The sequence below is a fragment of the Pteropus alecto genome, unplaced genomic scaffold, assembly GCF_000325575.1.
Source record: "Pteropus alecto unplaced genomic scaffold, ASM32557v1 scaffold398, whole genome shotgun sequence".
NCBI classification, from domain to species: Eukaryota; Metazoa; Chordata; class Mammalia; order Chiroptera; family Pteropodidae; genus Pteropus; species Pteropus alecto.
Window position 1 is genome coordinate 2578533 of NW_006442497.1, and position 23644 is coordinate 2602176.

General features: G+C 53.2%; 4 protein-coding genes across 13 annotated transcripts in view; 3 read left to right on the top strand and 1 right to left on the bottom strand.

Moving 5' to 3' along the window:
* Nucleotides 1-7860, top strand: part of CAMTA2 (calmodulin binding transcription activator 2) — a 16220-nt gene extending 8360 nt beyond the window's left edge. For 5 of the 6 annotated variants that reach the window (XM_015597425.2, XM_015597426.2, XM_025040164.1 and 2 more), the window contains 12 exons: nt 38-172; nt 2069-2184; nt 2805-2989; nt 3330-3408; nt 3604-3826; nt 3995-4296; nt 5332-5528; nt 5772-5955; nt 6146-6217; nt 6513-6682; nt 6858-6932; nt 7034-7856. In XM_015597425.2, coding sequence (XP_015452911.1) covers nt 38-172; nt 2069-2184; nt 2805-2989; nt 3330-3408; nt 3604-3826; nt 3995-4296; nt 5332-5528; nt 5772-5955; nt 6146-6217; nt 6513-6682; nt 6858-6932; nt 7034-7097 — 1802 coding nt within the window. In that variant the 3' untranslated portion in view covers nt 7098-7856. Of the gene's footprint in view, nt 1-37; nt 173-2068; nt 2185-2804; nt 2990-3329; nt 3409-3603; nt 3827-3994; nt 4297-5331; nt 5529-5771; nt 5956-6145; nt 6218-6512; nt 6683-6857; nt 6933-7033 lie in introns of all 6 variants that reach the window. The other variant, XM_025040162.1, reaches the window with a different exon arrangement.
* Nucleotides 7861-7940: 80 nt separating this feature from the next.
* SPAG7 (sperm associated antigen 7) lies at nt 7941-12214 on the top strand. 2 transcript variants are annotated; one of them, XM_006922246.3, is made up of 8 exons: nt 7941-8144; nt 9600-9677; nt 10639-10706; nt 10932-11020; nt 11160-11244; nt 11347-11436; nt 11538-11694; nt 11805-12214. In XM_006922246.3, the coding sequence occupies exons 1-8, from the start codon at nt 8060-8062 to the stop codon at nt 11912-11914; spliced, it is 762 nt and encodes a 253-aa protein (XP_006922308.1). In that variant the 5' UTR covers nt 7941-8059; the 3' UTR covers nt 11915-12214. The 2 variants fall into 2 exon arrangements, with proteins under 2 accessions (XP_006922308.1, XP_006922309.1); XM_006922247.3 differs by lacking the exon at nt 9600-9677 and having other exon boundaries at nt 7949-8144.
* Nucleotides 12215-13059: 845 nt separating this feature from the next.
* Nucleotides 13060-20267, bottom strand: ENO3 (enolase 3). 4 transcript variants are annotated; one of them, XM_006922248.3, is made up of 13 exons: nt 20218-20267; nt 18557-18610; nt 17279-17365; nt 16934-17029; nt 16707-16765; nt 16465-16534; nt 15948-16081; nt 14761-14983; nt 14456-14653; nt 14056-14257; nt 13526-13634; nt 13307-13365; nt 13060-13216 (listed from the first exon to the last, which is right to left on the bottom strand). In XM_006922248.3, exons 2-13 carry the CDS (start codon nt 18570-18572, stop codon nt 13147-13149), a joined length of 1323 nt encoding a protein of 440 aa, XP_006922310.1. In that variant the 5' UTR covers nt 18573-18610; nt 20218-20267; the 3' UTR covers nt 13060-13146. The 4 variants fall into 4 exon arrangements, with proteins under 4 accessions (XP_006922310.1, XP_024895919.1, XP_024895920.1 ...); XM_025040151.1 differs by lacking the exon at nt 20218-20267 and having other exon boundaries at nt 18557-20043; XM_025040152.1 differs by lacking the exons at nt 18557-18610; nt 20218-20267 and adding an exon at nt 18011-18112.
* On the top strand, nt 20177-23572 carry PFN1 (profilin 1). Its single transcript, XM_006922249.1, has 3 exons — nt 20177-20992; nt 22450-22642; nt 23245-23572. The coding sequence occupies exons 1-3, from the start codon at nt 20861-20863 to the stop codon at nt 23340-23342; spliced, it is 423 nt and encodes a 140-aa protein (XP_006922311.1). The 5' UTR covers nt 20177-20860; the 3' UTR covers nt 23343-23572.
* Nucleotides 23573-23644: the final 72 nt, after the last annotated feature.

Genomic DNA, 23644 nt, shown 5'->3' on the forward strand with positions numbered 1-23644 from the left:
GAAAGAGAGCCCTTCTCACTGATCCTGTCCTCCCCAGCCCATGAGGTAGGGCTGGTGTCTTTGCAGGTAGCCGGGCGGGAGGGGCCCCTTTCTGCTTCTGTGCTCTTTGAGTATCGAGCTCGCCGATTCCTGTCACTGCCTAGTACTCAGCTTGACTGGTTGTCACTAGATGGTAAGTACCTAGCCCTGTGGCCCCAAGTGTCGGGCCCTACAACCTTTGAGCATGACATGCTCCTAGACCCCTCAGCACTCAGGCGGCCACCACCCAGCCTACACTTACCAATCTTTTCTCAATTCCTGCTTCATTGGTCATTTCTAAATGCAATAGCAAACGTCCTTCACCTCCTCTTCCCTATAAATCTCGGAGCCATCTTTGTCCCAGCTTTTGCTCTGTCTTCTCCATCCCAGAGGATGGGATCTAGGCAAGTGAGGCCAAGAGGTGGGAGCAGGGACAGGGTCTAGAGCAATATATATGGGATGTGCATGAGCAGGTATATTTATATATGTATTTCAATTTTCTTATTGTTTTCTCCTCTAATTGTAAAGTTATGTTTATTATAGGAAATTTGGAAATTACAGAAAAGCACAAAGTGGAAAATGAAAATTGCCTGTATTACTACTCAGTAATATCTATGACTTTAATATCGTGTACTTTCTCATACAAATACACTTTCTTACACAAGCACAGAGACGCACACATATGTGTATATGTGTGTGTGTATATTTATTTAAATCTAGAACTGTGTTTGTTCCTTTTACTGGTTTTTCCTCCTGTGGCTTTGAGAATTTTCTCTCTGCTCCTGCTTCTTAAAGTTTGCTCTTCTCTGTCTCTTCCTCTGGGTGTCTCTGTTGTTGCCCTGTTGAGTTTGTCTCCCTCCATCTCTACTTCTCTCCCTCAGGGGCTTGCTCCTGGCTTGCCCTACTGTCAGAGGAGCCCCCTCACAAAGCCCAAGTGTATTTGGGGGTGGGGGGGAAGGGGGGTTGCTGGCAGCCTACCTTGGGATCTTGCCAGGTCTCCCAGTCCTGTTCTGTCCTTCTATGACTGCTCCCCATTTCATTTTCCTGTCCCTGTTTCATCTGAGTTGTACCATCTCTCCTGTGGGTCACCTCCCTCCCTCTTCCCACTTCCATTTCTCCTTGGACCAGGGTCTTGTCCCTCTTCTTCTGTTCCTTGTTGTTTGTTTGGTACAGTCCTCACAGCTCCTTTGTCCTTTCTTTCTTCACTTTGTTTATCCTTTCTGCTCTCTCTCCTCTGTAAATACCTGGGTTTCTGGTCATCATTCTCTACCTTCCTCCCCACCATCACTTCTGTACCTTTATCCCCTTCTGCCTGGCATCTGAGAACATCCCTGACCTCCACCCTGTTTCTCTGTGCCTGTTTTCTCATGGCTATGATCCTCTCTGCTTCCCCTCCTTGTCCTTGTGTGATATCCAAGAGGGGACAGATATAGCTTGGGATGTGTGTGTGTATGTGTATACTGGTGCATGGGGTGGAGGGAGGAGGAGAAATGGACATGGCTATCCATCTCTGTCACCTTCCCTCCCCACATCTTCTTTGTGGACAGCTCTGGGGGGAGGGGGAGTATTGGAGGAGGGAAAGGTGCTTTCCAAAACACAGTCCCTGAGCTCTTTTGGGCAGTGGTTAACAGAGAGCAGGGACCCCCTGGAGTCCTTCAGTGCCAGCAGGGGGACAAAGGTAGTGTCTGGGGCAAGGAAAACTGATGGAACAGTTAACCTAAGAGAAGGCTGGGGGAGTGTGTGTGTATGTGTGATCTGGGGCAGCTCAGGGCTGGATGCCATGTGGGAATTCTTACTGTCTCTGTCTTAAAAGACACAGTTGTGGTTCTGGATTCTAGTCCTAGGTCAGTGGGTAGTATTAAAAGCCCTAGTTTAAGAACTGAGTCCTCATGGGTTATATTTCAAAGGTGGGTGGGTAAATGGGGCTGTTGTTTTGAAGAGGAGGAATGATTCTGTCTTCACCTCCCAGATCCTCGGATAGGTCCAGTTCTGGTGTTCACGGCATCCCCTAGACCCTACCACTCAGTTTCCCATACCTGTTCCCTCTCAGACAACCAGTTCCGGATGTCCATACTAGAGCGACTGGAGCAGATGGAGAAGCGGATGGCAGAGATTGCAGCAGCTGGACAGGCACCCTGCCAAGGTCTTGACGCACCTCCAATTCAGGTACTTCATGAGGGAGTTCTATGGTAAAGACCAGGGGGAGGGTCTTCCTAAAGAAAATGGCTCTAGCATATGACTCCTCAATCTCCCGTCCCAGCCTCCTCAGCCAGTCCTCCTTCCTAATCCCTGGTGTCACCCTGCTCCCACCCCCGCCCTGTGGCAAGAGTGGCTATTCTGGGCACCCTCTTGGCATGACAGGCTTCAGACTATTTCTGGTCTGAAAAAGGGTGGAGGTGAAGGAGAGGATGGGGGAGGGAATCAGGAGGGTTAGGGCTCAGCCCTCTGTGGGTCTTGAATCTCTGAAAGAAGATTGGGAGAGGAATCTGGATTCTGAGGGGGAGAAACCATCTGTGGATATGGCACTGATCTGAGCTGAAGGCACAACTTGGGCAAGGGTGTGTGAGGTCTGGTTGCCAGACGGGCTGGAGGAAGTGGAAGACACCCAGGAACTCAAACTGGGAGAACTGACAGGCCTTCAAAAGTCTGGGTGGTACAAACCTGGAGTGAGAAGTGTGGGGAGGGGGCAGAATTAGAAGCTGAGACAGGTATGTGGGGTGGCCAAGGCCATCCCAAGCCAGAAGACCAGATGCTCAGGTCTCTGCATAAGGGTGTATGTACTGCAGGATGAAGGCCAGGGGCCTGGGTTCGAGGCACGGGTGGTGGTGTTGGTAGAGAGCATGATCCCACGTTCCACCTGGAGGGGTCCTGAACGTCTGGCCCACGGAAGCCCCTTCCGGGGCATGAGCCTTCTGCACCTGGCAGCTGCCCAGGGCTACGCCCGCCTCATCGAGACCTTGAGCCAGTGGCGGTGAGCAGGGGCAGCAGGGAGGGGGCTGGGCAGCCACTGGGACAGAAGTGCCAGGGGACTGAGGAAGATCTGGACTGGAGCCCTGCCAAGAGGGAGCTGGGGTCACTATGGGAAGGAAAGGGGGCTGGAAAAGGATTTGTTTTGGGAAGAATTTTAATATCCCGAGTTATGACACTGACTTCTTGACCTCTTTACATTTACTATATTAATCTGACTGCTTCATTCCACTGACCATAGTGCTCTTAGACAGCTTTCTTCCCGATCCCTTCAATTCTAATATTTCCACTTTGCCCACTTTTTCCCTGACTGAGCTTTGTTGTCCCTTTACCAAACCCTCCAGGAGTGTGGAGACCGGAAGCTTGGACTTAGAGCAAGAGGTTGACCCGCTCAATGTGGATCATTTCTCTTGCACCCCTCTGGTGAGGATGCGGGACTCCTGAGTGCATGTGGACAAAGGGAAATGGGAAGGGTGCTTTAAAGGGAAGACCTCTTGCAGGAAAGGAGTGGGGAGGACAAGGGACTGAAGACCTGGCCACCAGAAGAAGGCCCCTAGCCTCACCTCTACCTCTATCCTCCTACTCCTCCCATCCTTCTCTCCCTGCCCCTCTTCTCAGATGTGGGCTTGTGCCTTGGGACACCTGGAAGCTGCTGTACTCCTTTTCCGTTGGAACCGACAGGCACTGAGCATTCCTGACTCTCTGGGCCGTCTCCCCCTGTCCGTGGCTCATTCCCGGGGTCATGTGCGCCTTGCCCGCTGCCTTGAGGAACTCCAGAGACAGGAAACTTCAGCTGAGCCCCCAGTTGCCCTGTCGCCACCCTCCTCCAGCCCAGACACTGGTGAGGGTTGCCCCGGATCTTTTTTAAGAGGGGAAGGAGGGTGGGAGGATAGACCAGGAGAAAGCTGAAGGGTGGGCAGGGAGGTTGAGAGCAAGGATGGGGCAGGTAGGCGACTTAAGAGATGGCAGATAGCTCTTGCTGCCCTCACCCTTTTCTGTTACCTCACAGGTCTGAGCAGTGTCTCCTCACCCTCAGAGCTTTCGGATGGCACTTTCTCCGTCACATCAGCCTATTCTAGTGCTCCTGATGGGAGTCCTCCCCCTGCTCCTCTTCCAGCCTCTGAGATTACTATGGAGATGGTCCCAAGCCACCTCTCTTCTAGTGCCCCAGAAGCCCCCCTACTCTTCATGGACTATGAAGCCACCGACCCCAAAGGGCCCCCACCCTCACCTCCTCCTCTCCCACCACTCCTGGATGCTGGGGCTGCTCCTGAGGAAGCTGACAGCCCACCATCTGTGAACATGATCCCGGTACTGCTTATGTTGATGGAATTATGAGGGCTAGAAAGAGTGGGGTACAGGAGTGAGATAAGCCCAACTAGTCCATGAAACAGACTGAGTCTGGCTTCAGTTTGAGAAGGGACTATTTACCCTCATTTTGGGACAGGCAAAATAACCCTTTGCTTAGCTCCTATCAGAGCTTGACTCAGGAGTCATGAAGCATCAGAGGTTAAAAATTCTGGGGAGTGTCTTCAATTAGAGGTGGGTTGTAGGGGTTACCTGTTGAACCATAAAGAGACAGTTTTCTTGGGGAACCATAACAATGGAGGGAAGTTGGGAGGAGTGTGGAGGAGAGAGGTTGGCAAGATGGAGGTATTTGGCAATGACCTTCTGTGAGGAGGAGGCTTGCACGTGGGAAAAACTAAGTCTTGTGGAATGAATAAATGAGAATGAATCTTCAAGTGTAGCAGCATACTTCTCTGCTAGAACCTGGGGACACATCTGCTTTGAAAGGCTAATGGATTAATTAGGTAGCACTATAAGACCTCCGCAAAGTAGGCTGTGTTACATGTGGCCAGCAGAAAGTGCTACAGGCTTCAGGGCTGGAGTAAAGGCAAGGCTGGAGCTATTCATTAGGGTATCTGTGGTCAGTAAGCATTGAGCTGGTTCTTGGAGAACTGAAGGTGGGATGGAGGGTGGCAGGCATGGCCAGGCCTGAGGGTAGGATGTGCTGGTTGCAAGCCTGGGGCCAGCCTGGATGGGATGGTGGGCAGTCAGCCTGGAAGCCTAAATTCTTCATTTGTGCAGCTCTTGTATCTCCATTTGGACTATGTCTTTCCTATCCTATGTCCTCCACAATGTTTCAACACAAGTGGCAGCCTAATAAATATAAAGCAATGAATCTGGAACAGTGGACAAAAAAGATGGGGTTAGAAAGGAAAGCAATCCCTGAGGCTTCATCATCTGGTAGAAGAAATGAAGTGGATTGAGGCTACAGATGCAGCAGGGCAGGAACATCTGGCAGGTGAGGCCCTTCAAGGCTCACCCAGTTTTTCCTTCATCCAGGTGGACATGATCTCACTGGCCAAGCAGATCATCGAAGCCACACCAGAGCGGATTAAACGAGAGGACTTCATGGGGCTGCCTGAGGCCGGAGCCCCAACGCGGGAACGGACGGGGGCCTTGGGCCTCAGCGAGACCATGTCCTGGCTGGCCAGCTACTTAGAGAATGTGGACCAGTTCCCCAGCTCAGCCCCTCCTAGGTGACCAGCTCAGGACAAAGCCTCCAGATTCTTCTTCAAGGGAAGATGGAAGGCAGTTTCCCCATAGCCAAAGGTCTATTCTGGCAGAAGCCAAAGGGCTTTTGAAAAGGGGATTGGAACTGATGAGCTCTGAAGTTACTCTTTCCAGACTCTGTTGACTGGGGTCTCCCTTCACAGCGACCCCTAGGTAGGAGAAGAGAGACTTCAGATACTCTATGACTTGCCTTCTCCCTATTCCTACAGCGAACTACCTTTTGAGCGGGGTCGCCTGGCTATCCCTCCAGCACCTTCCTGGGCAGAGTTTCTCTCTGCATCTGCCAGTGGCAAGATGGAGAGTGATTTTGCTCTGCTGACATTATCGGATCATGAACAGCGAGAACTGTATGAGGCTGCCCGAGTCATCCAGACAGCCTTCAGAAAGTACAAGGTCAGGGGGCTGAGGCGTCTCAGGGAATGAATCTTGAATAAGGGGAGACTATGGGCTCCCAAGGAGAGCAGTCATCCAGACAGGCCTCAGATGGGGTGAAGGGTCAGAGGACTCCAGGCAAGTTGGAAGGACAGGTCACATGTCTGTTAGGTGGGCAGTTAGGCACTAAGACTTCCTTCTCTCCCCTTAGGGCCGGAGGCTCAAGGAGCAGCAGGAGGTAGCAGCAGCTGTGATCCAGCGCTGTTACCGGAAATACAAGCAGGTGAGATCCTTTTCTCTGTAAAGCACACCCACCAACCTGTACCCACCCACATTCCAGCTCACAGCATCCAGAATGCTGCTGGAGCCCTAACTCCCCTTCTCTCTCCACAAGCTGACCTGGATTGCACTTAAGGTATTAGGCATGAGATCTGGGTGTGAGGTCTGTGATTCAGCCTTTCCATGAGCATGTGGATTAGAAAAAGAGACCTGCATCAACTGAATATGGGGGTGACCCTCAGGGGTTTGGGTCACTGTTCCTCCATTTCAGCTCCTGTTCCTTCTCCCCACCCCTGCAGTTTGCACTCTATAAGAAGATGACCCAGGCGGCCATCCTGATCCAGAGCAAGTTCCGAAGCTACTATGAACAGAAGCGATTTCAGCAGAGCCGCCGAGCGGCTGTGCTCATCCAGCAGCACTACCGCTCCTATCGCCGCCGGCCCACGAGCAGCCTGCCTGCCCGCAACAAGTATGGCCCCAGCCCTCCAGCCTTCTGTGCCTGCTCACTGCATCCATGTCCATGGACCCCCAAGTTCCAGCTCATTGTCCTGCCCCCTGCCCTTCCCTGCTAGGGGTCTCTAAGGGGCTGAGGGCAGGGGATGCCTGAGTGTTGTGTAAGGTCTCTTCATCTTTTCTTCTGCCAGAGGCTCCTTTCTCACCAAGAAGCAGGACCAGGCAGCCCGGAAGATCATGAGATTCCTGAGGCGCTGCCGACACAGGTACTCATCCTTTCTCCTGCTGGATTTTGCCCAGCCATCTCCACCACTCCACCTTCCCGGATCTGCTGGTCTCCTCTGACTCCTACCTTATCTCTCTGCAGGATGAGAGAACTAAAGCAGAACCAGGAGCTAGAAGGGCTTCCCCAACCTGGACTGGCCACCTGACCTCTCCATGCCTTTCTCACCACCCGGGCCGCTTCTTGCAGTCTTAAGGGAGAGGGTTCTCTGGGGAAGGGGAGCCCTCTGTCGGCAGCTTTTCCTGTCACTTTGGTTGGAGCCCTTCCTAGGTCTCCATCCTCTACCCCTCCGAAGTGCTGAACTCCTTCTCCCACCTCTCCTCTTCCCCCTGGGTCCTGCCCCCTCTTTTGGTCCCCGGCTCCAGAAGATCCATGCCCCACATACCTGCATCTTCAGCTGTGACCTCCGGAGCCCTGCCTGCCCCTTTTCCACAGCTCTCTTCCCTGCCTGCACCCGCCTCGGCCTTCCTGACTTGCCTTATTTATTTGTTCGATGCGTCTCTGAATGTATCCGCGTGGCCCCACCTCTGCCTTTCATGCGCGCGCACCCCTCATGTTTCTGGGCTAACCGTGCCCCACCCGACTCCGCATGTTTGCGTCTGTTTCCTCCCTTTCTGGCCCTGTCATCCCCCGTCACTCCAACTCTGGCCACCAACCGTGGGGCCAAAGGGGGTGTTGTATATAGGAATGCGTTGTGGAGTCCTGCCCCGCCCCTCGAGGGGAGGGGTCTTGTACATATGTAACATACAGAGTATAGTGAAGAATCTATTTAAGGCGCCGCAGGGAAGGCTGCACGACCGGACTTGTGGTTCCCGAGCGCGGCGGGGGCCTCTTGCCGGCCCCACGAGCACTTTCTACTGTGCATGGGCTTGATTTCTAAGGACTGCCATTAAACATCACTGCACCAGCCAGCCTCCGGCCTCTGTCTGGGGGGGCGGGGACGGGGGGGCGGAGCCTCGGCCGGCGGGAGGCTGTAATCGCGCTGGACGGGATCAGCGCTGGGCAAGGCGGGACGGAGTGCACAGTTTTCCGCCTCCGACGCGTTTCCGGCCTTAAAGGCTTTTCGCCCTTCCCTTTAAGACGCACCGCCCCCTTTCAGTCACTCCCAAGATGGCGGACCTACTGGGCTCCATCCTGAGCTCCATGGAGAAGCCACCCAGCCTCGGTGACCAGGAGACTCGGCGCAAGGCCCGAGGTGAGGAACCCAAATTCACATCCGCCTTTCTTCACTCGGTTTTCAAGACCGCACTCTTCTCTCTTTGAACGATGCCGCCTATTCAACCTTGAGAGACCCCTCAGAGGCCCCTTTAGAGACCCCCAAATTCCCTAAAAGGGCTGTCGACCCGCCCGCTGTTCGTAGCGGACGGTGATTGGCTGGCTCTCTGAAGCCTAGCGCCAGCTTCTTGCCGTTTTCGCTATCCTGGCTTCCGCAGTCCTTGTTTTTCACTCGCCAAAAGGCCCGCCTGTCCGCTGCTGGCGTGCTCTGATTGGTAGGGCGACTCTTACCCCACCCAACTCCTTGGTGTTCTTTGGCCCGCCTTCGGCCCGCAGGAGAGCGTGTTCGGCCGCTCGGCCCCTCCCACCTCCTGGCTGGTGTGTCCCACAACCCATCCCAATTCTGATTCGGTCCAATGCACGCCCATCCGCAATCCTTTCCCCTCTATTGGCTACGTCAACCAAAAGGTCTACCTATTAAGTCCTGTTAGACTTCCTCTGGTCCTTCCCACCTCTGCACCTCTAATTGGTTGCTGGCTCCGTTTAGTGCCTTTCTGCCCCTCCTATTTGATTTAACCCGGTCCCTTCCGCCTCCTCTATGGTCAACCCTTTTCTTCTCTGTATTTTTAAATTCCCGAGCTGCCCCGGGCGGGTCGTGATGTTGATTGCAGAGATGAGAACGCTCCTACCTGGTTCGATTGGCTACAGTCTCCCCGCCTGTGTTCTTTGAGTAACTCCACTGCCTGCGGGCTCTAGTTCGCCTGCGGGGGTAGGGTGTAGGGCGCGGCCGCCAGGTGGTGCAGGCTTCTTCCAAGTTGCTCGGCTTGTAGCGTGTGAATGAGTGACAACCAAGGGAGGTCCTCTAACCCTGCGGACCTTGACCATGGACAAGCCCCATCTTGGGCAACGGCTCCTTACCCGCCCGAGGGGTACCAGGGCAGGCTAGATGCCTTCAAAGTACTCATCAAGTGCTGCGTAATATCGAAATATACATTATCTACAGAACGGTTGCTAGGGGCCAGGGAGCCCACACTGTAGAGCATTGATGAAACGATCACACAGAATTTTAATACCCAACTTGATAATGCTCAGAAAAATAATTGTTATGCGAGGGTTACCTAGGGGTCCTAACCTAGTCTGCAGGGAGCTGAGATCTGAAGAATAGATAATTCAGTAAGTGAGAGGGGGAGTAAGTGTTATAGGCAGAGATGTGCATTTGAAAGCTCTGAGGAAGGAAGGAGCATGGCAGTTGGAATTATTTCATGCTCACCATGATCGTCTAGGTAGGGTTCACCAGCGGCAGTTGACAGACTAGGAAGCTGAAGTTCAGAGTTTAGTCACTTGCCTAAAGTCACATGGTTGCAGAGTCTTAAATCCAGGTGTAACTTTTAAGCCTGTGTTCTTAACCATAATCTTATGCCAACCACCTCCTCAGATAGAAGACACACAAACCAGTTAGAGAATCAGTGGCTACGATGGGATGCAGTGATGGTCATAGTCCTCGAGGTCAGAGGTGAGAGCTCCTAAATTGTCCGGCTCTAGGGCCACAGAGGTTACCTAGATAGGAGATAAACAGGGTCCTTGCCTCCTAAGAGCTCATAGTCTGGTAGGGGAAACAAATAAGTTACATTGCGTTAGTTCTCAGCACATGCTATAGTGGATGTCTGCACCAAATGTGCATGGACCTCAGAGGAAGAAGTGAGTAACTCTGACTCATGGTGTATCTCAAAGTTTGTGAGAGGAGGAAAAGCATTTCAAGCAGAAGGAACATCATGTGCAAAGGCATGGAGTGATTAGGAAAACAGGAAGAGGTGCAGCTGGAGGGATTAGATCCTATAGAAGAAGTGGGCGGGCCTTAAGAATATAAAGGATTTGAAATGGCAGAAGAGAGGAGAGGAGACATTAAGACCCAAGGGTGAGGAGTTCCTTTGCTGTTCACTTTGAATATCTACACTCCCAAAGGAGAAGGGTGTCAGATTAGATGTTTCAGCTTCATCTTGTCTATAGAAGTGAGAAGTGGAGGGTGTTATAAAATATAGGAAGTTAAATAATTTCCCCTTTCCTATGTCGACAATGAGATGATAAACTCTTTGAGGCCAGGGCTTAGTCTGGTCTTCTTACGTTCCCAGGTGCCTTATATTTCTTTATATATCGTGATCATTAAGTAAATGTTGGTTAGCTGGTTTCCCTAGTGAGGTTGGGAAAGGAGGTTAAACATGATTTTAATCTTTGCTACTCTCACCAAGTCATGAGCTCTTGAAGGGCAAAGCTATGTCTGAATCATCTTTGTATTCCAGGGCCTAGCACAGTGCCAGGTGTAGAGTAAATATTGATAAATGCTTAGTGAATAAACAGTAATCCTACTTTCCCAGCCTGATGCCTCCCAGTGGACACCAGACCTCCTTTGAAGTCTTATAAACTCTCCCCACCCATGCTTCCACCTCTGGCCTCATGCTGCCATTTCTCACCCTCAGAGCAGGCTGCCCGCCTGAAGAAACTACAGGAACAAGAGAAACAACAGAAAGTGGAGTTTCGTAAAAGGGTGAGAACAACTGGAGAGATCAAAGGCAGCCTCAGGAAGCACTTCCAATAAGTTAGAATTAGAACTCAATTTTTGCAAAATGTGTCAAGAGAGTTGAAGCCTGGAAGCCAATGGCATAGAGGCTGGGAAAGGTGTGGGGAGGCAAAGGCCAGTTGGCCCAGCTGGGGAGAGGGATATTAAGGCAGAGCCATCATCTCATATCTTCTTCCCATCCCCTCCCCCAAGATGGAGAAAGAGGTGTCAGATTTCATCCAGGACAGTGGGCAGATCAAGAAAAAGTTTCAGCCCATGAACAAGATAGAGAGGAGCATACTGTGAGTATCTTGGGCTGGGAGAGGCAGGAAATGGGTGGTCAGGGTGGCATGAAAGGGCAAGTGGGGGAATCCACAAGAGGAGGGTGCTAGGCTCCCTCGTGGCTCAACATATTCTTTCCCCTCCGCCCTCCCTTCCTAGACATGATGTGGTAGAAGTGGCTGGCCTGACATCCTTCTCCTTCGGGGAGGACGATGAGTGTCGCTATGTCATGATCTTCAAGAAGGTGAAAGGCCTGAGTTCTCCACTCTCACCTTTTCAGCCTGTACCCCCTTGGGGGAGAGAAATGAGAAGAAACACCTTTCCCCCAACATCCCTTCTTCCCTAGGAGTTTGCACCCTCAGATGAAGAGCTGGACTCCTACCGTCGTGGTGAAGAGTGGGACCCCCAGAAGGCTGAGGAGAAACGGAAGCTGAAGGTGAGTTAGTGCCTGGCAGTCTCGGGAACCCTGCAGCCCACCACCTCGGAGGGGTTGAGGTCAGGCCTGTGAGCACTGGTACCCAACCTTTGCACCCCTAGGAGCTGGCCCAGCGGCAGGAGGAAGAGGCAGCTCACCAGGGACCCGTGGTGGTGAGCCCCGCTAGCGACTACAAGGACAAGTATAGCCACCTCATCGGCAAGGGGGCAGCCAAGGATGCAGCCCATATGCTACAGGCCAACAAGACCTACGGCTGTGGTGAGGCCACAGTGGGGGATGGAGGGGCAGGGAAGAGGAGCACTGAATGGGGGCAGAGGAGGGGAGGCTAAGGCACAGGGATCCCTCCCCACCCTTCCCTCTGCCCCCAGTGCCTGTGGCCAACAAGAGGGACACACGCTCCATTGAAGAGGCCATGAATGAGATCCGAGCCAAGAAGCGTCTGCGGCAGAGCGGGGAAGAGTTGCCACCTACCTCTTAGGCACTCTAGCTCCCTGGGGCAGGGCAAGGGGCAGGGAGGGACAAGGCTGCTATTAGAACCCATCCTGGAGCCCCACCTCTGAACCACCTCCTAACAGCCATTATGCAGGCTGGAGAAAGCAGGTGTTCAATTTGTCACTGTTAGAGCTTGGATATGTAATGTGGTGTGTGTATGTGTGTGTATAAGTGAGTGTGAATGCACAGGTGGGTATTTAATCTGTATTATTCTCTGTTCTCCTTGGAACTTTCTTCCCTGTGGGACTGGGGTTACTTTACATTCAATAAACATTGTTTGACCCAATGTCTTGGTTTGTTTGAACAGGGAAAGGTGGGTCCTGGAGAGGAAGAGAGATGATTTTCACTTGAGCAGTATAAAAATTGTTGTTTTTGTAGGCCATAGATGGCTGGATTAAGAGCACAATCGCTAGAGCCAAATGGTCTAGGTTTGGATCCTGGCTCTGTCAGTTACTAACTCTGTTTCCTTGGGCGAGGTATTTGACTTTCTTTTCTTTTCTTTTTTTTTTTTTTTTTTACAGTAGAAAAAAGTTTTATTAGGAAAGTACACTTCCAGAAGTAGAAGCGGGCCTGAGCACTGAGCAAGAGAAGCATGGCTCAAAAGGCCCATATTTGACTTTTTTGTGCCTCAGTTTCCTCACCCGTAAAATGGGGATAATAATAACTATCTGATAAGACTGTTTCATAGATTGTACGGGTCAATATAGGTCACATATTTAGAGCAGTTCTAGATCTTCAAGCTCCACAGAAATGGTAGCTGCCCTGGTTTTCACTCTCATCCTCCACACTGCAGCGCACTCTGAAGACCATGTACTTCAACTTATTGGCAGGTCTGATCCAACTTCCCCCTCATGGTAATGTCTGACCCTAAGTACCGCCTTCTTTAGGAGCTGGTTCCATGTTCTGTCCGTGCCTCCAGCTTCATTTCACATGTGGCACCTGCTTCCCCCAGCATCCATCCAAACTGAAGTTTTCTTGTTCTGGATCCAGCTTAACTTCCTCTCTGACCAGCCCTTCACTTCCTCTTTGTCCCAGCAGGTTATATATCTGTTCTCCCTTTTCTGCCCTACCTCCTGTCTTACCCAGCCCAGACACCAGCATCTCCCTCTCAAAAAGGAGCATCCCACTGTCTTGGTTGGCATCAGTGTTTATTTCAGAGAGAATGGCTTGGCTTGAAGGCTTAGATCTGTCCTCTGGGGTCCTGAGGCCTCCAGCTTCTCACTTGGCCTTTGGGTTACGGAACTTGCGACCAGCAAAGACAGCCTTGTCCCCGAGCGCCTCCTCAATCCTAGAAGGCAGACCAAGTCAGAGCTGTGCCTTTCCAAACCAACAGCTGTCCGTTTCCCATGCCCAGGCCTACTGTACCCCCTGTACCTACCTCATGAGCTGGTTGTATTTGGCCAGGCGCTCTGAGCGGCAAGGGGCGCCAGTCTTGATCTGAGAAGGGAAGAGGGATTCCAAAGTTTGCATGAGGATGGAGAGGAGGGATTGGGTCTGGCCCTGAGGGAACAGCCTATGGTGGGATTCGACTCAGGGGCAAGGGGTCAGGGACCCCAAGAAAACTTGCTCTGACACTCGGCAGGAGAGCCATAAGTACCTGTCCTGTGCAGAGTCCCACCACGAGGTCAGCGATAAATGTATCCTCAGTCTCCCCAGAGCGGTGGCTCACCATCACTCCCCAGCCGTTAGACTGAGCCAGTTTGCAACTGAGTAGAAAGGACACTTGATAAGGCCTAATGAGACTACCTCAGTGGGAAAGCCAGGGCCTGGGTAGGGCTTTTCTGTTTTTAGGAGTTGGTGCTTTACGGGAAGGTGGTTGACTAAGTTCTTTGGGAAAGAAAGAAAGGGAGGGTCCTGATCTTGAACTCGGGCTCCTGAGGTGCTGGTTGGAAGAAGGGCAGTATCTGGGAGAGAAGAATGGTATGGGGTGGGGGTGGGGATGGCAGGTCACAATGGCAAAGCTCTTCGGGTCATGCCAGGGGTTAGTCAAAGCCTTGAGATCAGGAGGGTAGGGATGGGTCAGGAGCCAGGGGAAAGGCAGACCTGGAGTTTCTGGGCAGGACACCTGGAGTGGGCAGAATGGGTGGAGGGAGGCTATGGTGCACCCCAGAGCCAGGAAGCACTCACGCCTGGATGGATTCGGTCACTGAGCCGATCTGGTTGACTTTCAGCAGCAGGCAGTTGCAGGCCTTCTTCTCGACAGCCTGGGCAATTCTCTTGGGGTTGGTGACTGTGAGGTCATCCCCCACAATCTGGATGTCCACCCCCGAGAGGAATGAGGTCCAAGTGGCCCAGTCATCCTGGTCAAAGGGGTCCTCGATGGAGACCACTGATAGGGAGTGGGGGCAGAGTCACATTAAAGGTCTGAGAGCCTTACAAAGGGGCGACAGGTCAGAATTTGGATGGGGATTGTGATGGTGCTAAGGATTGGAAGGACCAAGTTGGTGGCAGTGGAGACTCTGAAGTCATTGTGTTGGGCAGCTGCTGGGTACTTGGGCAGGTGCACTGGAACACCTGAGGGTCTCACCAGGATAATTCTTAATGAAGCTCTTATATAGCTCCCCCAGTTTCTCCCCAGTGATGTGCCGTGCAGGGTCATCAGGTGACTTGAAGTCAAGATCGTACTTCCCACTGCGATAGAACTCAGACGCTGCCACATCCATGCCAATCACCACCTTGTCTGGGTAGCCAGCTGCCTGGATGGCCGTCTTTAGCAGCTCCAGGGCTAGGGGAGGGACAAGAGAAGACCTGAGGCTCCAGTGTACCTTGTCTCCACAGCCCCTTCCTCTGTGAGGATCCAGGGGTTCTGCCCCTCAGAGTGCTCACACTGACCCTCATTGTTCTCCAAGATGTTGGGTGCAAAGCCGCCCTCGTCACCCACATTGGTGGCATCCTTCCCATACTTGGCCTTGATGACCCCCTTGAGGTGGTGGTAGACCTCCGCGCCAATGCGCATGGCTTCCTTGAAGGAGCTGGCTCCCACAGGCAGAATCATGAACTCCTGCATGGCCAGCTTGTTTCCAGCATGGGAGCCCCCATTGATCACATTGAAGGCCTGAGAGGCAGAGAGGATGTTCAGACCTGGGCCAGGGTGTGAGGGATCAAGACAGGTTGGGGGGGTGGTGGCGTCGATGTAGAATCCTGGCTTCCCTACTTACTAGCTGAATGATCTAGGATGAGTAATTTACTCCTCAGAGCCTCTTTCCTCATTTCTATAATGGGGACACCACCTGCTTCCCTGAAGGATCTTATGCTGAAAATTAGAGAAATTGGATGTAAAGTTCTTAGCATATGCCTGGTACAAATGATCTAAAACTGATATGGCACTTACTATAGGCCAGGCACTGCTCTAAGTATTTTACATATATCCTGTTAGCTCATTTCATTCTCAAAACGACTCTGAACTAGGTACTATTATTATCCCCCACTCTACAAGTGAGGAAACAGAGGCACAGAGAAGTTAAATAATGCCTAAGACCACACTACTAGCAATTGGCAAAACCAGGATTTGAACCCAACAGTTTGTCTCCACAGCACAGGCTCTTATACAATCTGCCTACTAAGTAACAATAAATGGTAACATTATTATTGAGATTAAATTCAAAGGGTTTCCATAAAGAGAGAATTTGATTTAATAAAAATTAAGATACAAAGAAATGAAAAAAAAAAGATACAAAGAAATGCTAAGATTCTTGCCAAGAAGAAACTCTCAATCTGATCTGGAGGTTGAGGTAGAGAGCAGAATAAGAAGCTGGAGTTATTGAGCCTAGGATTGGAATGTGAAGGAACCAGTTAAAGGTCATGTCAAGGGGAAAGAAACATAGAGGCTTAAGGGGATGTTCGCATTGTGTGAAAAAGGGAGAGGCGGGACCGGGGACGCAGCAGGAGAGGTTCAATTTCAGAAAACTATCTCTTTGAAGCTGGCTCTAGAAGGCGTACCTTCCAGAGGCTGCTTATGTACTTCTCAATGGGTGGGGCAACTCTCTCACTGTGGGATCTAAGGGGGCACCTGCACTCACAGGGACTGGGAGGACCAGATCCGGGTTCCCAGCGAGATCTGCAATGTGTCGGTAGAGTGGGACCCCCTTCTCAGCTGCTCCAGCCTTGCACACGGCCAGGGACACGCCCAGGATGGCATTGGCCCCAAACTTGGCTGGAGAAAGCAAGCACAAAAAAAAAGGTGAGAGTTTCTCCCCCAGAGTTTAGAGTCATCTCCTTAAATGTTCCTTCTGGTCACCCCAGGAAGAATCCAGAACTCCAAACCACTGGGCATTAAGAGTTTGTTTAACAGCTTTCTCCCCAGTGGCCTGAGGTGCTCTGGGACCCTCCACCCCAGGGTCTGTGTCCACAGTCCAGCCCAGACCTGGCAGAAGGCAGGCATCAGGAAATGCCTGTGGAATGAATAAAGTCCATCCAGCTATGGTGTGCCCCAAAATATGGGGGATAGAAATAATCCTAACCAGACCTCAGCCCCATGGTCTTTCCCCTACCCGTCCCACATCTCATCCCTTTCTCTAACCCTAGCCCTTCACTCACATTTATTCTCGGTCCCATCCAGCTCAATCATAAATTTGTCAACTTTTTCTTGATCCACAACACTTAGTTTCTGGAAGGGCAGGTTGGAGGAGGAAGAGCAGATGTCAGATTTCTCAAGAGTCAGGGCATGTGCCAGAGGAAGGTGAAGTGCAAGTATTTGGGGGAGAATGAGAGTTGTAGTTTAAGGTGAGGTGGCAAGGGTCTGGGGAAGGAGTTAAAGGGAACAGTCTCCTTCAACTTGCCTTTTCCAGCAGAGCAGGGCCTAGAGTCTTGTTGATATGTTCTACAGCCTTCAGGACCCCTAGAGAGGCCAGAGGAGGTTCAGATCTCCAATTCAGTTGGGTCTCTTCCTGTGGATCCCAGCTCCTCAAGAGCTTTGGGTTTTAGTCCTCTACCCCAGGCAGACATTGTGTGCCCAAGTCCTAAAACCACCCCAACAAAGGCTCCTCCAGTGTCGGTTATTCCTCACCTTTGCCCAGGTAACGAGATTTGTCTCCATCTCTTAGTTCCAGAGCTTCATAGATACCTGTGGAAGCTCCACTGGGCACAGCTGCTCGGAATCGGCCTGGGGCAGGAGGATTGGAAGGTCACAGAGAGTCCCATCCACCCCCAAAGGGTCACGGTATCCTGAGACTAGGGGCAGGAGGGAGTGCAGACAGGCTCCTACTTTTCACCACAGGGGGACCAGGTTAGGAGAGGAAGGCCTGGGAAGAACTCTGGGGAAGGGGATCGCAGAGAAAGGTGAGGATGTGGGACAAAGGCTAGACGGGGTTAGGGTTTTCCAAGGCAAATCAATTCAGTGGGCCTGTGTTACCCTTGGCCGTGTACAAGTCCACCTCCACGGTGGGGTTGCCCCTGGAGTCCAGGATTTCCCGCGCAAAGATTTTCTGCATGGCCATGGCTGCAGGACAAAGAGGCCTGAGTGTGGACAGTTGATTCCTTAAAGGAACCCCAAATCCCTTGCCCTTTAAGAGTCTTCCCCACCCCAAGAAGGCAGGTGCTGGAGCTAAAAATATCCCACAAAAAGGTCACAGACTAAAAAGGCAGGCACAGCCCCCTCCCCCCCTCAGAACAGCTCCTATTCCACCCCCATCCTAAGAATCCAGGGGCCTCCCTGTAACTCCTGGAATTCCACCACTCTCTGAAACCCATCTCCGGCAAAGTTGTATCTTTGCCTTCTCCCTCCACCCTTCTAGTCAAGCAATCTGTTCTTCATGATTTCCTAGCCCTCAAATCCTCTCCTGTTTTTCTGATTGTCTTTTGCCTGCTCCTCAGCCTTCTTCAGATCCTCAGGGGCCCCAGATTCTCCACCTGGCTCCAGCTCTAGCTCCACTTCTCTATCCATCTCTGCCTGCCTCCCTTTTCAGCCTCATTTCACTATCCTTGGGTATTCCCATCCTGCTTGCTCAAACCCCTCCGGTCTTTCTTAAGCACCCCCAGTACCAGGAGGGAAAAAACCCTGACATTTCCCCATTTTCTCCAAGCCAGCACCACCCTCATCCCCCTTTATCACTCCTATCCCCTGGGATTTCAAGGTTCACCAGACCTGGGATGTCTTCGCTGGGGGCTTGGGGTGAGCTCCGAATCTAAGTGGCAGCTGGGACAGTGTCAGCTCACCCCCTCTCAGGCTGGGCATTTATCCTCAGCCAGCCCCGCCTCTCTCCCTTTCCATCCTCCCCCTCCACACCCAGTTGGCAGCCAACTGTCCACTATAGCCTAAAGCCCCCGTCCCAAAGGTCAATGACCACCCCTCCTTTCTCTCTGCCCCCAATAAAAGTCCCTACTTTCAATTCCACCCTAGGGGAAAGGCTTCAGAATAGGGGGGGTCTCTCCCCTCCCCAGGATTATATTCCTCTTTTGCAAAGGTTAAAGAGGAACTAGTGCTATTTAGGAAAGGTCAGGGGTAACCTGAGCTGTGCAGGGCTGGGGAGGGGGCATGAAAGAGGGGCTGCAGGATTGACATCCACACATGCTCAGCTCACGTGGCAGGCAGGGGCTGCCTCTGCTCTCAGTGGGGGAAGGAGCCGGGGATTATGGGCAAGCTCTGAAGTGTAAAATTGAATCCCACATTCAGAAGGCGACAGGGTCTCACCTCTTAGAGTCCTCATAGCGGCCTTTCCCGGCTCCACCACATCCTACCTTCTCCCTGCCCAAAAGAGGTGTGTGGTAGGGGAGGGGGCAGGGAAACGAATTTAGACTGGCCCTCAGAGTTGGCACGGCTCCCTACAGATAGAGCTAAGACAGCACTTATCGCCCAGCGTAGAGGCTGTCAATCAGGAGCCCCTATCCCCACCGACTGCGGGCGCTTCAGGGCGCGGTACCAGCCCATAAATGAATGATGTTGAATCAGCAGTGAAAAAAATGAATGGATAGGAGGAGGGGGCTGGCCTTTTGTGTCAGAATGCCCGGGGCCAGTCCCGCGGTCCGCTAGTAGCATTGCAGGGACGTGGGTCTCTGCAATAGGTAACTCTGCCTTGGTGGGTCTGAAGGGAGTGTGGGGTCTGCCCGAATTCTGCTGCAGCCCGGCCAGGAGAGGGGAGCACGCCTAGGCGCGGGCCAGCCGGCCGGCGGGTGAGAGTCACAGGGAGCCTCAGCTCTTCGCCCCCGACTAGGAGGCACCTGCGGCCGGCGTTGGAGCGGCCTGCGCCCGGTGACTCACCCCTGTGGCCCTCTCCCCAGCTCCCCTCCCCGCCCTGCCGTCCCCACGAAGTCTTCCAGCCCCCAGCCCAGGATTCTTCCCCCTATTTCGCCCCTCCTCCCCTTATCTCTGGCCTCTACCCCCTGGGATTTTTCCACCCTGGGGTAGGGGGTGCGGTAGGCCAGAGGTCAGAAGAAAGCGGGCGGGGAGCGCCGCCACGTGCCCGCATGAGGCCCCGCCCGAGTGGACCAGTGACTCAGCCTGGCGGCTGTCGAGGAACACGGGCTCAGGGGGCGTTGGGTGCCTAAAGAGTGTGGAGTGGCCGTGAGGGAACCACATCCCGCTCGGGAGGAAGAGAGAGCGGGAGAGAGAGGGAGACACAGAGAGATAACGAGCCCCTTTCCGCCCGGGAGACACCGGTCCCCGGAGGGACGGGAAGCTGCCCAGCCCCTTGGCGGCCGGGGCCGCTAGGGCGCGGCCAGCTCACCTAAGCTTCCGCCAGGTCCTGCCCCACCCCCCTCCCTGTAGGCGGCGGGCGATTTAAGGGCATACAAGTTCTTCGCATAAGTTTTACTAAAAAAGAAAAAAACCCAACAGTTCCAAAGCAGAAAGGACTTTCCCCATTTTGAAAAAGTTGCAATCTTGAAACTTTAGTATTCTTCCGCCTTAAAAAATAGGCCCGCCCTTCTAGCCCGCGGGCGCCCGCTCTCAGTGACCTCTTCAGAGACGCGCCAAGGGGCAAGGCCGATGACCCAAACTGCTGGCTGGGGAACGGGCGGGGTAGGGACGTGGGGGTGAGGCCTGGGGCTGGAGCTGATCCAGCTAGGGATAATCCCCTGGAGTGGGGGTGGGCTCCACTGAATCCAACTTGTGCCGCCCGGGCCGATGCTGGCGACAGAAGTGTCCCCATTGGATGCCTTCAATTCTGATTCCAGTCGGCGTATTTTGTCAAATTCCTCTGTGCTCCCTTCTTGCTTAAATAAAACGAGGAGTGGAGAAGCGGCGCACGCCTTGCTCTCGCCCCCGCCCCTTCCGCCCGGCAGGAGACACGTCCCCGGCCGCCTTCCTTCGCAGGGGTTCCAAATCGGTCCAGCCAGCCGCGCCCCGGCGCGCACCCGCAAAGCCTGCCGCCGGCTCCAACCGCCCCACGCGCTCTCCCTCCTGGCCCCAGCGCAGGCGCGGGCGCACGCGCCGCCGCCCGCCGTTCCTTCCCTCCGGCAGAGGTGGGGGAAGGGGGAGTCGTTCCGTTTAACCCTGAGTTCCCCGAATCCTCTTTAATTTGCTAAATTTGCAGCTTGCCAATTCTTACTCCTTTCACTGTCCTTCCTTCCGCCGGCTCACTCCTTCCTCTATACCAAAAGTGTGGTTTCTATTCAGTGCGAAGCAGAGCAAGTCTAACCCTAACCTTCCCCAGCCCACCTCCTTCATTCTTTCACATTGCTTTCCATTGAACTCTGCAAATTCTGCAATAAGGGGAGGGATTTTTTAAATTGCATTTGCAAAGTTAGGTATCTGAGCAGCGGGGGGAGGATAAGGAGGGAATGGGGAGCAGGCCCCGCCCCTACCTCCCTTTGCAAATAAAAATCTAGAAGGGGGGGAGGAGCAGGAAGTGGCGGTGCGAGGGCTGCTGCACAGCTAGCAGAGCCACGGTCCGGACGGCAGCGCGTGCCCCAAGCTCTCCGCCTCCCCCCGCCCGCCAGCCCGAGCCCAGCCCGCAGCCCCAGCAGCAGCGCCGAGAGCAGCCCCAGTAGCAGCGCCATGGCCGGGTGGAACGCCTACATCGACAACCTCATGGCGGACGGGACCTGTCAGGACGCGGCCATCGTGGGCTATAAGGACTCGCCCTCCGTCTGGGCCGCCGTTCCCGGGAAAACCTTCGTCAACATCACGGTACTGTGAGGCCTGCGTGGTCCGGGGGTCCGGCCAGGCTTGGACTCAGAGGCTGAGACTTGGGTGGGGGCGGGCGCGGTCTAGGGAGGACAGTGAAAGGCTGTGCGTGACCCGGTCTTTGCCCTGGAAGTAGCGCGAACGGCGGCTGCACGTGGGCAGATCTCTCAGTTGCCCCCTAATTCCTACGCCCCAGGCGGTGGCTCCCATCCCGCCCTCCGCCCCGCTTTCCGCGACGGGGCGTTACATCCGGGGCACAGGGCGGGGAGGGGTGCGCTGCCCGGTGCGGCGGCCCACTTCCGCCTCATCCAGGGCGGGGCGGGCACGCGCTGTAGTTTCTACCAAGGATTGTGACTGAGAAGGGACTTGAGGATCCCTGGACCCCCCAACTCTACTTCCGGCCTCCAGCTCGTGTCCCTTCCACCATTGTTCCTCCCTATGCGGGAGGGAGCCAAGTCGCGTGGTTTGGGTCTCATACCGGTCCTCTCTGAGCTCCCCGCCCCTCCCAACTCCGTTAGAGAGGGCGAGGTCCTCTCGCCCCCCCCCCCAAAGTGGGTACGGTAGACTCAACATTCCTGTGAGACCAATCCCGGAAGTCTTCTCGCCCTCCCTTCGCGCCATCCTGCGGGGCCTGAAGCCGGGGAACTTTGTGAGAAGTTCTAGGATAGTATAAGTGAAGGAATAAGGAATGACTACTGCTGTCTCCATCACCACCACTCGTGTCCACACTGCCCGGAAGTGGGGAGGGGAGCGGAAGTTCAAAAGGGGGGAAGGGGATTTCCGGGCGGGAGGGGGCCGGATGTGGGGATTTGGGGTGTAAGGGGGAGGAGAAAGATTCCCTGGGGTACCTAGACTCGAGAGCTAGCGTGCCCAATCTATCTCCGGGCCCCCTTCTAAAGTTTTCCAACTTTCCCCGAAAACCCCCAGGAATCTACTTCCTTATCTTGGGGTATAGATACCTGAATCTAAACTTTGGGTTACTTGGAGACCCAGGCGTCCGGGCCCCTAACAACTCCTTCAGAACCTTTGACCAAATAAGGGCAAAGTTGCTTCTCCTGCTTTGCCCGCCCCCTCCCTTCCCCTCTTCGCTTCTGCTTTTCCTGAAGGAGAGTTATGAGCATCCAAAGACTCCCTATTCTACTCCACTCCGCATTAGCTTTTGGCGCTCTTTATTTCCTGTGTTTGCCGTCCCTCTTAAACGAGATCTAAGTCTCCAGAAGAATATGTCGTCCTTTTCTGTTGTCATTCTCTGGATTTGAGGATCCTGATCTTTTTGTGCACAAACTTGCAACAGTCCTGAATTTCTCAAATTTCATGGATGTGTCCAAAGCACATAACACACACACCTTTCTTCCCCAGGGCGGTTTCTAGCTCCCCTGATAAGTGGAAAGCAGGTGGGTCCTTGCAGAAGATGGGAACCATGGTGTACTAACTTGATGAGTGCTTGGTTCCCCTTCCAGCCAGCTGAGGTTGGTGTCTTGGTTGGCAAAGACCGGTCAAGTTTTTTCGTGAATGGGCTGACACTTGGGGGCCAGAAATGTTCTGTGATTCGGGACTCACTGCTGCAGGATGGGGAATTTACCATGGATCTTCGTACCAAGAGCACCGGCGGAGCCCCCACCTTCAATATCACTGTCACCATGACTGCCAAGAGTGAGTTTCTGAGTCGTACCCTTTTTCTAGCTTCAAGATCCCTAATGTAGCTCCTTTTGTCAGTCTTTTGGGTTCTTCTCTGTGTGGTTCCCCAGTATGAAGGATTGGACCAGCTTTCTACTCTTGGGACGTTGGTACTCCCTCCAGTCTGTCTCAGTTCCTCATCTTGGAATATAAAGTTGAATTGAATTACTTGTTAGGTTCCTTCCTCCCTCGAGCCTTTTCAGATGAGAAATTTCATTATCTGGGAAGAGGTAGACTGTTGGTTATAAGCCAGCACTTAGCTCTCATGTTTGAGTCCTTTTGTTAAAACTTGGAGGTGGTGGGCTCATACACAGCCATTTTTAACCTGAACATGAGTCAACCATATGAGCCTTTGACCCTTAAGTTTTAGTGTGTTCCCTTCCAGTCTTCAAGCTTGATTTTCCCCTTTTGAAAAGCCCTATTGTTTCAGGGTGACTGACAGCCTGCCTGTGTGTGTTGGGAGGGGGTTGGGAGAGATGAGGTTGGGTTACAGACCCCAGGGCTGGACAGCTGCTGAACAGCTGGCAGGGGGTGGAATTGTGACACCTGGGTCCTAGCCTCCTCTCTCTTTCCTCCAGCGCTAGTCCTGCTGATGGGCAAAGAAGGTGTCCACGGCGGTATGATCAACAAGAAATGTTATGAAATGGCCTCTCACCTGCGGCGTTCCCAGTACTGACCTCGTCTTTCCCTTCCCCCTACCACTCCACACTGCTTTTGCACCCCTCTCCTTCCTATACACACACATATACCATTTTTATTTTTTGGGCCATTACCCCACACCCCTCATTGCTGCCAAAACCACATGGGCTGGGGGCCAGGGCTGGACGTATAGACCTCCCCCTACCCATACCCCTCCTGTGTGTGGTTGGAAATTTTTTTTCTGAATAAAAAAGATTCTACTAACAAGGTGCTGTGTGGTTTTAGCCTGGGTGTGAGGATAGACAGCAGTTACTGGGACTTGTCTCCTTTATCCTATTG